Raw genomic sequence first — 14,112 nt, 5'->3', positions numbered from 1 at the left:
TATAGCACTGAATAATTGGTTGCTAAAAATGACTTCCTTAACTGTAAAATTATTGGCAGTAATTATAACTATTATTTTAATGCCTTTTATTTTCCCTTTAAAGGGCCAGATGGTCATGTGACTAAATATGATTTGGATTGGCTGGTGAGAAACAGCTATGAGGGGCAAAAACAAAAGGTCATCCAACCTAGAATCTTATGGAATGCTGAAATCTATCAGCGAGCCCAAGTTCCATCTGTAGATTTCCAAAGCTTCTTAGAAACCAATGAGGGATTGAAGAACTTTCTGCAAAACTTCCTGCTGTATGGAATTGCATTCGTAGAAAATGTCCCTCCCACTCAAGAACACACAGAGAAGTTGGCAGAAAGGATCAGCTTGATCAGGTAATTTATTAGTTTCTAATATCTATGGTAATTGATTTGTAGAGCATCAACACCAGTAAAATAAGTTAACAGGGTATGGTCACCCTGTTTTTAATCCAGAATATTTTGTGTCCTGAATAAGGGGATTCCCACTTATAGTGCTTTATTTGAGGCCCAGATTTCTAATCTCTAAAGACACTTACATGTTAAATATGATGACTTCAAAGTCATTGGTATATTTTTTGTGCCTAGTGGTCCTCAAAGTACCAGGTATCATTGTACACTCAAGACTAGCACTGACTTTGAGTAAACAGAACCAGGTAGTAGTCTAAGTTCTACCCTCAAGCAATTGTGTGAACATAGACAACTCCATTACATACATACCTGTACCCTCCACCTGCAGCCCTGGCCTCAATTTTCCCATCTGATCAGTAAGAGGGTTGAATAAGATGGTGTCTAAAGATCATCCGGTTTTGACCTATTATGATTCCCAAGGCTTGATTCAGACACTAGTTATTAATAATATTGCCTTACACTATATAGCGTTTAACCAACATATTCACACCCCTATTTTATTCCCTGTTCTGCTGATGAGCCACTTGAGACACATATAATAAGTAAGTGGCTTGCCCAGGATTGCTCTGCTAGTAAGAAGTAGAACTGGGATTCACCAGGGACCTAAGATAGTGGCATAGTAGGAGGATCCTAAGCTTGCCTCATCCCTCAAACACAGCTAATTAACTATCAATTCATTCTGAATACCCAAGAAATTGACCTGAGGACTGATAGAACAAACTGCACAAGTAGAGGGAGAGAAGAGGCCACATCGAGGAAGATAGGAAGTAAAAAGACATGATTTGGGGGAGAAATGAATAGTGAGTGCTATGGAGGGGCAGGAGCCCTGGTTGTAGAGAAAAGCAAGGGAAGTGGAGTGCACAAGGATAAGCACAAGGAGAATAGTTGCCCAAAGCCATTGGCTGGGAAAACAAGAGGGGCCAATTTTCATGAGTTTCTGCAACCAGCTGGTCTCAAAGTCTTGTTTTAGAGGTCCACAGGCTTGACTGGGCTACAGACCCAAAGGCACTGCTTCTGTAGAGAAGGCAGGCAAACACCAGAGCAGACAGGGCAATCTGATGATTGCCTAAGGCACACAGGGAGAGATTGTTTGCTCTTCTTGGAGCATATCTGGGAGAGGTGGCTTTGCTACTCTGGGGACAAAAGAGCCACAGGCATCATTTCTCTCCCCCATACCTCAGCATAGGTCCAGAGACACCTGCTGAAAGCAGCTAATCCAGACATTGGCTGTTTAATCTGCTTTACTCCAAATTCCATGCCCCTGTGCTCTGGCATGACTGCCCTTCTGGGTCAAACCTGCATCAGTCCCAGTATGGCGAGACCATCCCCCAAAAGACCAGCTCAGATCCCCACCACACCTGGTCCCTAAAGATTGGAGTTTTAACAAGTCAGTAGGCTTGGCTGATATAAAGCCCAAAGTGCACTATGCTGTTCTAGGCAGGCAAAGAACCCAGGGACAGTGTAAAAACACCGAAAAACATGAAAAATACCTAGAACACATGAGGGTAAATTATTCACTCTTCTAGTAGTGCTTCCGGGAGAGCACGGATTCCTGTCTCCGAGGACAAAGGAGCTGGCTGGCACCATTTCCCTCTCCCATCCCTCTGCGTAAACCAACTTCAGTAAACAGCCCAGTGCCCACACACTGGCTGCCTGACCTGCTTACCCTACGTCCCACACCCCCACCCCTGCACTCTGCTGGTATTGCTTTTCTCCTGCAAGCGTGCCTAAAGACCAGTACAGCACGCCCCTTCCCCAGAAGACCAGCAGAAACCCCTGCATGCACCATGTCTACCAGCCAGAGAGTTCTGCAGGGCTTCAGTTCTAGTGGAAGTGGTATCAGGTCTCATTTAACAAACAGACCAGAACACACCTAGTTAAAACTCACACATTCTGGTCAAGGTCCAAACACTGCCAACTACAGACAAGGAGAAACTCTGCAGAAGACTGACTTGAGGGATAGAGCAGCCAAAACACAGTAGCAGAGTGCATACAGCACAAACCAGAGATATTCCCTAAAACACCCAGCCCTGGACAATATATGACCTCTTCTTCATAAAGCCATTACTCTCAAGAGCAAGAAATATAACAGGCCTTCCTAGCAGAGAAGAAGACAAAGACCTAGACAAAATGATAAGACAGAGGAATTCATCCCAAAAAAAGAACAAGAAAATGTCACAGCCAGACATCCAAGTGAGATACATATCAATAACATGCCTGATGGAGAATTTAAAACAAAAATCATAAGGATACTCACTGGGCTTGAGAAAAGAATGGAAGACTTCAGGGAGGCCCTTACCACAGAGATAAAACAGTTAAAAAGCAACCAGTGAGGAATGAAAAACGCAATAACTGAGGTTCAAAACTGGATGTAATGACCACAAGGATGGAAGAAGCAGAGGAATAAATAATGATATAGAAGACAAAATAATGGGGCATCTGGATGGCTCCAGTGGTTAAACATTCAACTCTTGTTTTCAGCTCAGGTCATGATCTCAGGGTCATGAGATTGAGGCCTGCATCGGGCTCCTTGCTGGGAGTAGAGCCTGCTTAAGATTCTCCTTCTCCCTCTGCCTCTGCCTCTCCCCCATATCTATGTATCTATATGTCTCTCTCTCTCTCTCTCTCTCTCTGTGTATCTCTTTCTCTCCCCTCTAGAAATGTTTTTAAAGAACACAAAATAATGAAAAATAATGGAGCTGAACAAAAGAGAGAAAGAAGAATTATGGAATAGGAGAATAGATTTAGGGAACTCAGTGATTCCATCATGTAATAATATTTGTATCATAGGAGGCCCAGAAGAAGAAGAGAGAAAAAGGGGGGCAGAAGAGGAAATAATAGCTGAAAATTTCCCCAATCTGGGAAAGGAAACAGACATCCAAATCCAGGAGGCACAGAGAATTCCAATCAAAATCAACAAAAGCACCCCAATACCAAGGCATACTGTAGTTACATTTGGAAAATGTGGTGATAAAAAAATCCTAAAAGCAGCAAAACAAAAGAAGTCCTTAACTTACAAAGGAAGACCCATAAGGTTAGCTGGCGATCTCTCCACAGAAGTTTAGCAAGCCAGAAGAGAGCGGTGTGATGTATTCAGTATGTTGAATGGGAAAAATCAGCAACCGAGAATACTCTATCCAGCAAGGCTATCATTCAGAATAGGAGAGATGGTTTCCCAAACAAATGAAAACCAAAAGAGTTAGTGGCCACTAAACCAGCCCTGCAAGAAATATCAGAGGAGACTCCAAAAGTGACAAAGACAGGAAAGGATCAGAGAAAATTTCCAGAAACAATGATAAAACAAGTAATAAAATGGCAATAAATACCTATCTATTGATAATTACCTTGGATGTAAGATAACTAAATAAATGCTCCAGTCAAAAGACATAGAGTGTCAGAATGGATTTAAAAAAAAAGCAAGACCCATCTATATGCTGCCAATAAGACTCATTTTAGACTTAAAGACACCTGCAGATTGAAAGTGGGGGGATGGAGAACAATTTATCATACTAACAGACATGAAAAGAAAGGTAGACTAGCAGTACTTATATCACAAAAACTACACTTTATTTTTTTTAAAGATTTTATTTATTTATTTGACAAAGATCACAAGTAGGCAGAGAGGCAGGCAGAGAGAGAGGAGGAAGCAGGCTCCCCGCCGAGCAGAGAACCCGATGCGGGGCTCAATCCCAGGACCCTGGGATCATGACCTGAGCCGAAGGCAGAGGCTTTAACCCACTGAGCCACCCAGGCGCCCCAAAAACTACACTTTAAACCAGACTGTAACGAGATGAAGAAGGACACTCTATCATAATAAAGGGGACTACCCAACAAGAAGATCTAACAATTGTAAATATTTATTTGCCTAACTTGAGAGCATCCAAATATAGAAAACAATTAATAACAAACATGAAGGAACTTATTGATAATAATGCAGTAATAGTAGGGGACTTGAACACCCACTTACAGTAATGACCAAATCATCTAAACAGAAAATCAACAAGGAAACCAGGGCTTTGAATGACATGCTGGACCAGATGGACTTAACAGATGTATTAGGAACATTCTATCCTAAAGCAGCAGAATACATATTCTTTTCACATGCACGTGGGACCTTCTCCAGAATAGATCACATACTAGGTCAGAAATCAGGCCTCAACAAATACAAAAAGATTGAGATCATGCTATGCATGTTTTCTGACCACAACACTATGAAACTTTAAGTCAATCACAAGAAAAAATTTGGAAAGACCACAAATACATGCAGGTTAAACAACATGCTACTAAATAATGAGTCAACCAGGACATCAAAGAAGAAATTTTTAAAAATAACTGGACAAATGAAAATGAAAACATGATAGTCCAAAACCATTCAGATACAGCAAAAGTGGTCATAAGGGGGAAATACATAGCAATATAGGCCTACCTTAACAAGCAAGAAAAATATCAAACAACCTTATACCTAAAGGAGTTAGAAAAAGAGAAACAAATGAAGCCTAACACCAGCAGAATGAGGGAAATAAGAACAGAAATAAATGATATAGAAACAAACAATAGAAGAGATCAATGATAATGGATCTGGTTCTTCGAAAAATTAATACATGAAAATGAGGGCCATATGCTCCCCAATGTTCATAGCAGCAATGTCCACAATAGCCAAACTGGAAGGAGCTGAGATGTCCTTCAACAGATGAATGGATAAAGAAGATGTGGTTCATATGTACAATGGAATATTACTCAGCCATCAGAAAGGATGAATACCCACCATTTGCATTGACATGGGACTGGAGGAGATTATGCTGAGTGAAATAAGCAGAGAAAGTCAATTATCATATGGTTTCACTTACTTGTGGGACATAAGGAATAGCGTGGAGGACATTAGGAGAAGGAAGGGGAAAATGAAGGGTGGTAATCAGAGGGGGAGAAAAACCATGAGAGACTGTGGACTCTGGGAATCAACCTGAGGGTTTTAGAGGGGAGGGGGTGGGGGGATGGGTGAGCCCAGTGACGGGTATTAAGGAGGGCACAGATTGCATGGAGTTATCCACAAACAATCATAGAACACTACACTACATCAAAAACTAATGATGTACTGTATGGTGACTAACATAACATAATTAAAAAATTATAAAAAGAAAAAGAAAAATTAATACAATTGATAAATCCCTAACCAAACTTAACAAAAAAAAAGAGAAATGACCCAAATAAATAAAATCACAAATGAGAGAGGAGAAATCACAACCAACACCACAGATCTACAAACAATTATAAGAGAATACTATGAAAAATTATATACCAACAAATTGGACAACCTCAAGGAAATGGATAAATTCCTAGAAACATATAAACTACCAAAACTGAAACAGGAAGAAATAGAAAATTTAAACAGACTGATAATGAGCAAAGAAACTGAAACTGAATCAGTGATCAAAATCTCCAAACAAACAAAAGTCCAGGACCAGACGGCTTCCCAGGGAAATTCTACCAAACATTTAAAGAAGAGTTAATACCTATTCTTCTCAAACTATTCCAAAAAATAGAAATGGAAGGGAAACTTCCAAACTCATTCTATGAGATCAACATTACCCTGAATTCAAAACCAGACACACTCCACTGAAAACAGAATTATAGACCAATATCCCTGATGAACATGGATGCAAATATCTCAATGCAATACTAGCAAACTGAATCCAACAGTACATTAAAAGAATCATTTACCATAATCAAGTGGCATTTATTCCTGGGTTGCAAGTGTGGTTCAGTATTCACAAATCAACCAGTGTCATATACCACATTAATAAAAGAGAGGATTAGGACCATATGATCCACTCAATAGATGTAGAAAAAGTGGAAAAAGCATCTGACAAAGTACAGCATCCATTCTTGAGTAAAAACTCTTAACAAAGTAAGGAGAGAGGGAACATACCTCATCATAATAAAGCCCATATATGAAAAACCCACAGAAAATATCCTCAAAAGGAGCAAAACTGAGAGCTTTTCCTCTACACTCAGGAAGAAGACAGAGATGGTCACTCTGACCACTGTTATTTAACATAATACTGGAAGTAAGTCCTAACCACAGCAATCAAACAACAAAAAGAAATAAAAGGCATCAAATCAGAAAGGAAGAAGTCATACTTTCACTATTTGTAGATGATGTGATGTGCTATGTAGAAAACCCAAAAGATTCCACCAAAAAATTGCTAGAACTGATACACGAATTATAAAATTGCAGGGTACAAAAGCAACATACAGAATTCTGTTGCGTTTCTATACCCTAATAATGAAGCAGCAGAAAGAGAAATCAGGGGATCAATTCCATTTATAATTGTACCAAAAACAGTAATGTACCTAATAATAAACCTAACCAATGAGGTAAAAGATCTGTATTCTGAAAACGATAAAACACTGATGAAAGAAGTTGAAGATGACACAAAGAAATGGAAAAACATTCCAGGCTCATGGATTGGAAAACATTGTTAAAATGTCTATATTATCTCAAAGCATTGTACACATTTAATGCAATCCCTATCAAAATACCACCCGCAATTTTCACAAAATTTGTATGGAACCATGAAAGACCCTGAATAGCCAAAGCATTCTTGAAAAAGAAAAGCTGGAAGCATCATAATTCTGGACTTAAGTTGTATTACAAAGCCATAGTGATCAACATGGTATGGTACTGGCACAAAGTAGACACAGAGATAAATGGAACAAAATAGAAAACCCGGAAATGATTCATCATTTTCACAATCAGGTGTCTCGAGGTCTTTCTAGATGCTATGATCTTGGGGGGAGACCTTTCTGCCTCTAGGACTCGAATGCTGGTTCCATTCGCCAGATTGGGAAAATTTTCATGGAGAATTTGTTCAACTATATCTTCTAGTCTTTCTTTCTTTCTCCTCCCCCTCAGGGATTCCAATAATTCTGACATTGGAATGTTTCCTGGTGTCATTTATTTCCCTAATTCTCTTTTCTTGGCTTCTAAGCTGTTTGTTCCAGGCCAACTCCTAATCCTTTTTCTCTACCAGTTTGTCCTTAGATCACTAATTCTATCTTCTGCCTCAGTTACCCTAACTGTTAGAGAATTTAGATTAGATTGGAACTCATTGAGAGCATTGTGAACATCATCCCTGGTGGCTTTCACTTCTGCCCTAATCAATTCCATGTTGTCATTAATGGTTTTCTCCAACCTAGCCATGGCCTGGATAATTGTTACCCCGAATTCCCTTTCTGACTTACTGTTAAAAAAAAAAAAAAAAAACAGAAATGAACCCACAACTCTATCAGTTGTCAAGTAATTTTCGACAAAGCAGGAAAGAATATCTGATGGAGAAAAGACAGTCTCCTCAACAGGTGGTGTTGGGAAAACTGGACAGATCCATGCAAAAGAATGAAACTGGACCACTTTCTTACACCATACACAAAAATAAATTGAAAATGTATGAAAGTTCTAAATGTGAGACAAGAAACCATTAAAATCTTAGAGACAACACAGGCAGTAACCACTTTGACATTGACCATAGCAACTTCTTACTAGACAAATCGCCAGAGGCAAGGGAAACAAAAGCAAAAATGAACTATTGGGACTTCACCAGGATAAAATCTTCTGCAGAGCAAAGGAAACAATCAACAAAACTAAAAGTCATCATTCAGAATGGGAGAAGATATTTGCAAATGACGTCCGTGATAGAGGATTAGTATCCAAAATCTACAAAGAATTGTCAAACTCCACACTGAAAAACCAAATAATCCATTTAAGAAATGGGCAGAAGACATGAATAGACATTTTTCCAAAGACATACAGATGGCCAGCAGACATATGAAAAGATGCTCAACATCACTTATCATCAGGGAAATACAAATCAAAACTACAGTGAGTTATCACCTCACACCTGTCAGAATAGCTAAAAGCAACACAGGAAAAAACAGGTGTTAGTGAGAATGTGGAAAAGGCGAACTGTCTTGCACTGTTGGTGGGAATGCAAGCTGGTGCAGCCACTCTGGAAAAGAGTATGGAGGTTCCTCAAAAAGTTAAAATAGAACTACCGGGGCACCTGGGTGGCTCAGTGGGTTAAAGCCTCTGCCTTCGGCTCAGGTCATGATCTCAGAGTCCTGGGATCAAGCCCCACATCGGGCTCTCTGCTCAGCAGGGAGCTGCTTCCTCCTCTCTCTCTGCCTGCCTCTCTGCCTACTTGTGATCTCTGTCTGTCACATAAATAAATAAAATCTTTTTAAAAAAAGTGTAAAATAGAACTGCCCAGCAATTTGCACTACTAAGTACTTACACATAGAATACAAAAGTACTAATTCAAAAGAATACATGCACCTCAATATTTACAGCAGCATTATCAACAATAGCCAAATTATGGAAAGAGCCCAGATGTCCATTGATGAATGAATGAAAATATGTATATATACACAGTGGAATTTTACTCAGCTATAAAAAAGAATGAAATATTGCCATTTGCAATGATGTGGATGGAGCTAGAAAGTAGTATGCTAAGCAAAATCAGTCAGAGAAATAAAAGTACCATATGATTTCAATCAGTTGTGGAATTTAAGAAACAAAACAAATGAGCAAAGTGGGGGAAAGGGAGACAAACCAAGAAACAGACTCAACTATAGAGAAAGTACTGATGGTTACCAGAAGGGAGGTGGATGGGGGGATGGGTGAAATAGGTGATGGATGTTAAGGAGGGCACTTGTGATGAGCACTGGGTGTTGTATGGGTGTTGAATCACTATACTGTACACCTGAAACTAATATTAAAATGTATGTTATCTAACTGGAATTTAAATAAATACTTTATAGTTTGACAGAGAGAGAAATCACAAGTAGGCAGAAAGGCAGGGAGAGAGAGAGGAAGGCAGGCTCCCGCTGAGCAGAAAGCCCAATGCGGGGCTCAAACCCAGGACCCTGAGATCATGACCTGAGCTGAAGGCAGAGACTTAACCCACTGAGCCACTCAGGTGCCCCTTAAATAAATACTTTAAAGATTTTTAACAAATTTTTAACAAATAGTGTGGTGTAGGGGCACCTGAGTGGCTTAGTCAGTTAAGCATCTGACTCTTGGTTTTGGTTCAGGTCACCATCTCAGGGTCCTGGGATCAAGTTCCCCCGTGGTGTGCTTCCTGCTCATCAGGGAGTCTGCTTCCCCCTCTGCCCCTTCCCCTGCTCATGCTGTCTCTCTGTCTCTCAAATAAATAGATAAAAAAAAATTTTAGTGGTGTGGTACGTATAACAGCACTAATGGAAGATGTTCACTAATAAAATGTTCAGTTAGGGAAAAGGAGGAATGCCTGGGTGGCTCAGTCAGTTAAAGCATTTAACTCTTGGTTTCATCCCAGGTCATGATCAGGGCCATGAGACTGAGTCCTGTGTCAGGCTGTGCACTAGGCATAGAGTCGGCTTCAGATTCTCTTTCCCTCTCCCTTTCCCCCTCCACCCTCCATCTCTCTCTCTCTCTCTCTCTCTCTCTCTCTCTCTAAAATAAATAAATAAATCTTTTTTAAAAAATTTAAAAAAAAAGAACTAGGATTCAGATAGCTCAGGTTTCAGTACTTTCCTTTTACTTAATAAGGGCCAGATATAGCTCATTGTATAGCAAATAGAATGCTGGGTCATTTGCCTTTTCCTGGTACAGCATAATCAACATTTTGTACCATTCAGTCTCAAACAGGTTTTAAGAACTTTCAAGTGCTGGTAAGCAAACAATTGAGAGGGCCTTAGAGATTATAGTTCATGAGGAAAGCCATTTCCTGTTTGGACTTTGAGGGTTTGAAAATAAGATGAGCTCTGAAAGCTAAAGAATTAAAGTGACCCTTGGTCAGATCTGAGCCACCAGGAAAATAAGTATAAAATAAAAATCTATGATGTATACCTTAAAGAGAGATACGACAGTGATACAGCATCTCATTAAATACTTGCTAACATAAACTATCCTTTTCTCTTTTTCTTATTCTTCCATGTCTAAAAGATGGGTGAGGATCTACATTAATCACTTCTAAAAGCATCTGCATAAAGGCATCTTTTTCTATGCAAGGAAGGTGAGCGCAGGAAAAAACCATGAATGTGAAAGCTATTAAAAGTAGGCACATAGGGGCGCCTGGGTGGCTCAGTGGGTTAAAGCCTCTGCCTTCAGCTCAGGTCATGATCTCAGGGTCCTGGGATCGAGCCCCACGTTGGGCTCTCTGCTCAGTGGGGAGCCTGCTTCGTCCTCTCTCTCTGTCTACTTGTGGTCTCTGTCTCTCAAATAAATAAATAAAAATCTTTAAAAAAAAAAAAAGTAGGCACATAAGAAGAGGGGGATAATTCCCTAAGCTTTCAGACTACATTATACAGTTGACCTTTGAACAATGGGGGCACTAGGGGAACTGACCTCTCCCACCCCACACAGTTGAAAATTCATGTATAACTTTTGACTCCCCAGAACTTAATTAGTAATAGCCTACTGTTGACTAGAAGCTTTACCAATAACATAGTCAACTAGCACGTATTCTATATGTTGTATGTATTCTATACTGTATTCTTACCATAAAGTAAGCTAGAAAAAAGAAAATGTTATTAAGAAAATCATAAGGAAGAAAAAAAATAACGAAGAGAAAATATATTTATAATTGTATTTATTGAGAAAAAAATCCATGTATGAGTGGATCCATGCAGTTCAAACCTGTGTTGTTCAGGAGTCAACTCTACTTGCACAGTTTTCCCCCAACTTCCTAAGATATTAATCAGTGACAGAATCGTTAAGACTGGTGGGATGTTCAACTATCATCTACAACTTATAGATGGAAATCTGGAGCCAAAAAAATCTATTGTGACTTGTGAATAGTTAAAGAAGTTATTCAAGTTGTGAAAGACAAAAATAAAACTTTCAATTAGCTAAGTCTTCCTTCATTTGACTTGACAGAGAAACCATCTATGGGAGGATGTGGTATTTTACTTCAGACTTCTCCAGGGGCGACACTGCATACACCAAGCTGGCTTTGGACCGGCACACTGACACGACCTATTTCCAAGAGCCCTGTGGGTAAGTGAAGTAGAATTTTCCATATTAGGGTCTTTACATGTGATGGCCTTGAATAATTTCTTTATTTTCTTAAATTCCATTAGCCAACATATGGGACATCATTAGTTTCAGATGTAGTATTCAATAATTTATCAATTGCATATAATACCCAGTGCTCATCATATCATGTGCCCTCCTTAATGAATAATTTTTCTGTTTTCTATTTGAACCAAGATAATATCTGCTGCTACTGATATGTGTGACTATTTCTTTTTCTTCTCTTAGAAAGATGATCATTTTGAAAAATCTTTAGCTCAGTCTTCTTTGGACTTAAAAGAATATTTTTTTTTGAAATGATTGAGAATACACCTTACTATATAAATGGATCTTAACTTTGTTTAATTTGCATTTTTGTCAAAGTAATTACCAACAACTTACCAAAAAAGTGTAATCATTAGTTTTGGAATTGTACAATTTTCTTATATTTAGTTATATTGCAAAGGGTCAGTCTTTTAAACACAGCTTCTTTGGGTCAGTATTAACAGGAATTTGAATCCAAATTGTAAGAAGTTGGAGAGGAGGAATTAGTGAAAAAAACCTTTTTTCACATGGAATCAGAAGCTGCTGAGCCAAAGTTATACCATATTTTTCCCCAGCTTTATTAATATGTAATTGACATATAACATTGTATAAAGTTAAGGTGTACAATGGTAATATATTATTACCACTATAGCAAACAGAAAATAGATCTTAAATGACTCCCCACGAAAATGAACTGATAATTATGAGACACAACAGATAAATACCATACTCACCTACTGTTTACCACTTACTAGAGATACTTGTAGTTATTTTGTTACTGATCTTGCTTCTGCCTTTAGACGATGAGCCTGAGGCACAAAGATATTATTAAAGTGAGTGTACGTATGGATTTGTAAAGACAGTATGAGAGGGTGATAATATGCAATTGATTGTGCTTACATTGATTTTCTTTAAAGGTTTGGAACAGGGAGCGGTGGGTTAGGGGGTAGGAAAAGAATAAATGAAACAAGATGACATCAGGAGGGAGACAAACCAAAAGAGACTCTTAATGTCACAAAACAAACTGAGGCTGGCTCAGGGGAGTGGTGTAGGGAGAGGGTGTTGGGTTGTGGACATTGGGGAGGGCATGTGCTATGGTGAGTGCTGTGAAGTGTGTAAACCTGGTGATTCACAGACCTGTACTCCTGGGGCTAATAATACATTATATGTTTATAAAAAAATAAAAAATTAAGGGTTTGGAACTTAAGAATATTTGGTTCATGAGAGGAAGAATAAAGCAAGTTTTAGAGATCCTTGTCAATGTTACCAGTATATGAAGCTCCCAACAGCCCTCCATCCTCATTCTAGGGAGTGCAGAAGGAAGAAAGAGGAAATGGGATGGGAAGCATCCGGACAGAGGTTGACATTCAAATATTGAGTATTCTTTCCTCTTTGACCATTACCAAAGATAAGCAGTTAAGTTGTCTTTGCCTTTAATTTAAACCTTTCTAATCAATGACAAGGACCAAGTAAGTACATGAGCAATGTAGCAAGAGTGGTGAAGAGCTCAGGCCATGTCATTAAGAGATCTGGATCTGTATCCCAGCTGTAACATATATTAGCTTTGTGATCTTGGACAAGTAACTTAATTTCTCTATGCCTCAGTTTCTTCATTTGTGAAATGGGACTAGTAATAAGACCTATTCATTAGTATTGCTTAGGGATTACATTACATGATGTATTTAAAGCATATTTAAAGCATATTGCCTGACACATAATAAGTGCTCAAAAAATGCTATTATTATTACTATTATTATTATTACTATTATTATCATCACTTTAGCCATTATCATCATCATCATCAACATTGTTATATGCCTTGTCCTTTCAAAAGTTACCTTTGCCTTTACCTTTTGGATCTCATCTTCTCCAGCATCGTTGGAGATTGCTCTCTCCTACATCTTCACCCTTTCATACCTATTGACTCCTTCCTATCAGCTTCTCATATCTTCTTTGGACTCTTTCTCCCTCTAGCTATAGCCTTGCTTTATTCTTCCCCTTCTCAGCTAAACTTATTAAAAGAATCATCTACATTCAGTGTCTTCATTATCACTTCATTATCTTCATTATCACTTCCCATTCACACCACAATCCATAGTCAGCTAGTTTATCCAACCCCTTCCAATTAAAATTACTTTCTTTAAGGTCATCTGGGAGGCTCGGTGGGTCAAATATCCAACTCTTGATTTTGATCAACCCACATGGGCTCTGTACTTAGCGGGGAGTCTGCTTGAGATTCTCTCTACCCTCTCCCTCTGCCCTTCTCCTACCATATGCTCACTCTTAAATAAATAAATAGATAGATAGATAAAACAAAGATAAAATCATTCTCTCTAAAGTCACCAGCAACTAACTTATTGCCATACTCACTTCCTCTTACTTGACCCCAGGGCATGCTGTTAACCACTAGCTGTTTTTAAATATCCTTTCTTTTTTAGTTTTCCTCCTAGATCTCTGACTTTTCTTAAGCATCCAGTGCTGGCTTATTTTCTTCTGTCCATGTCCTAGATATTGTTGTTCCTCAAGATTTCCTGTTTGTCATCCTTTTCTTACTTGAGATGATCTCTCCAAATGACTTTTTCC

General features: G+C 38.8%; 1 protein-coding gene across 1 annotated transcript in view; it reads left to right on the top strand.

Moving 5' to 3' along the window:
• The window catches only part of LOC111139188 (trimethyllysine hydroxylase, epsilon), a 91,019-nt gene that overhangs the window by 38,359 nt on the left and 38,548 nt on the right, over positions 1-14,112 (top strand). The window contains exons 4-5 of the mRNA XM_022491379.1: positions 104-383; positions 11,350-11,469. Of these exons, the coding sequence (XP_022347087.1) occupies positions 104-383; positions 11,350-11,469 (400 nt within the window). The remainder of the gene's footprint in view (positions 1-103; positions 384-11,349; positions 11,470-14,112) is intronic.

This window comes from Enhydra lutris, unplaced genomic scaffold (assembly GCF_002288905.1).
Source record: "Enhydra lutris kenyoni isolate GAN:26980312 unplaced genomic scaffold, ASM228890v2 scaffoldscaffold96, whole genome shotgun sequence".
NCBI lineage: Eukaryota > Metazoa > Chordata > Mammalia > Carnivora > Mustelidae > Enhydra > Enhydra lutris.
This window is presented reverse-complemented; position numbering and strand designations above follow the sequence as displayed.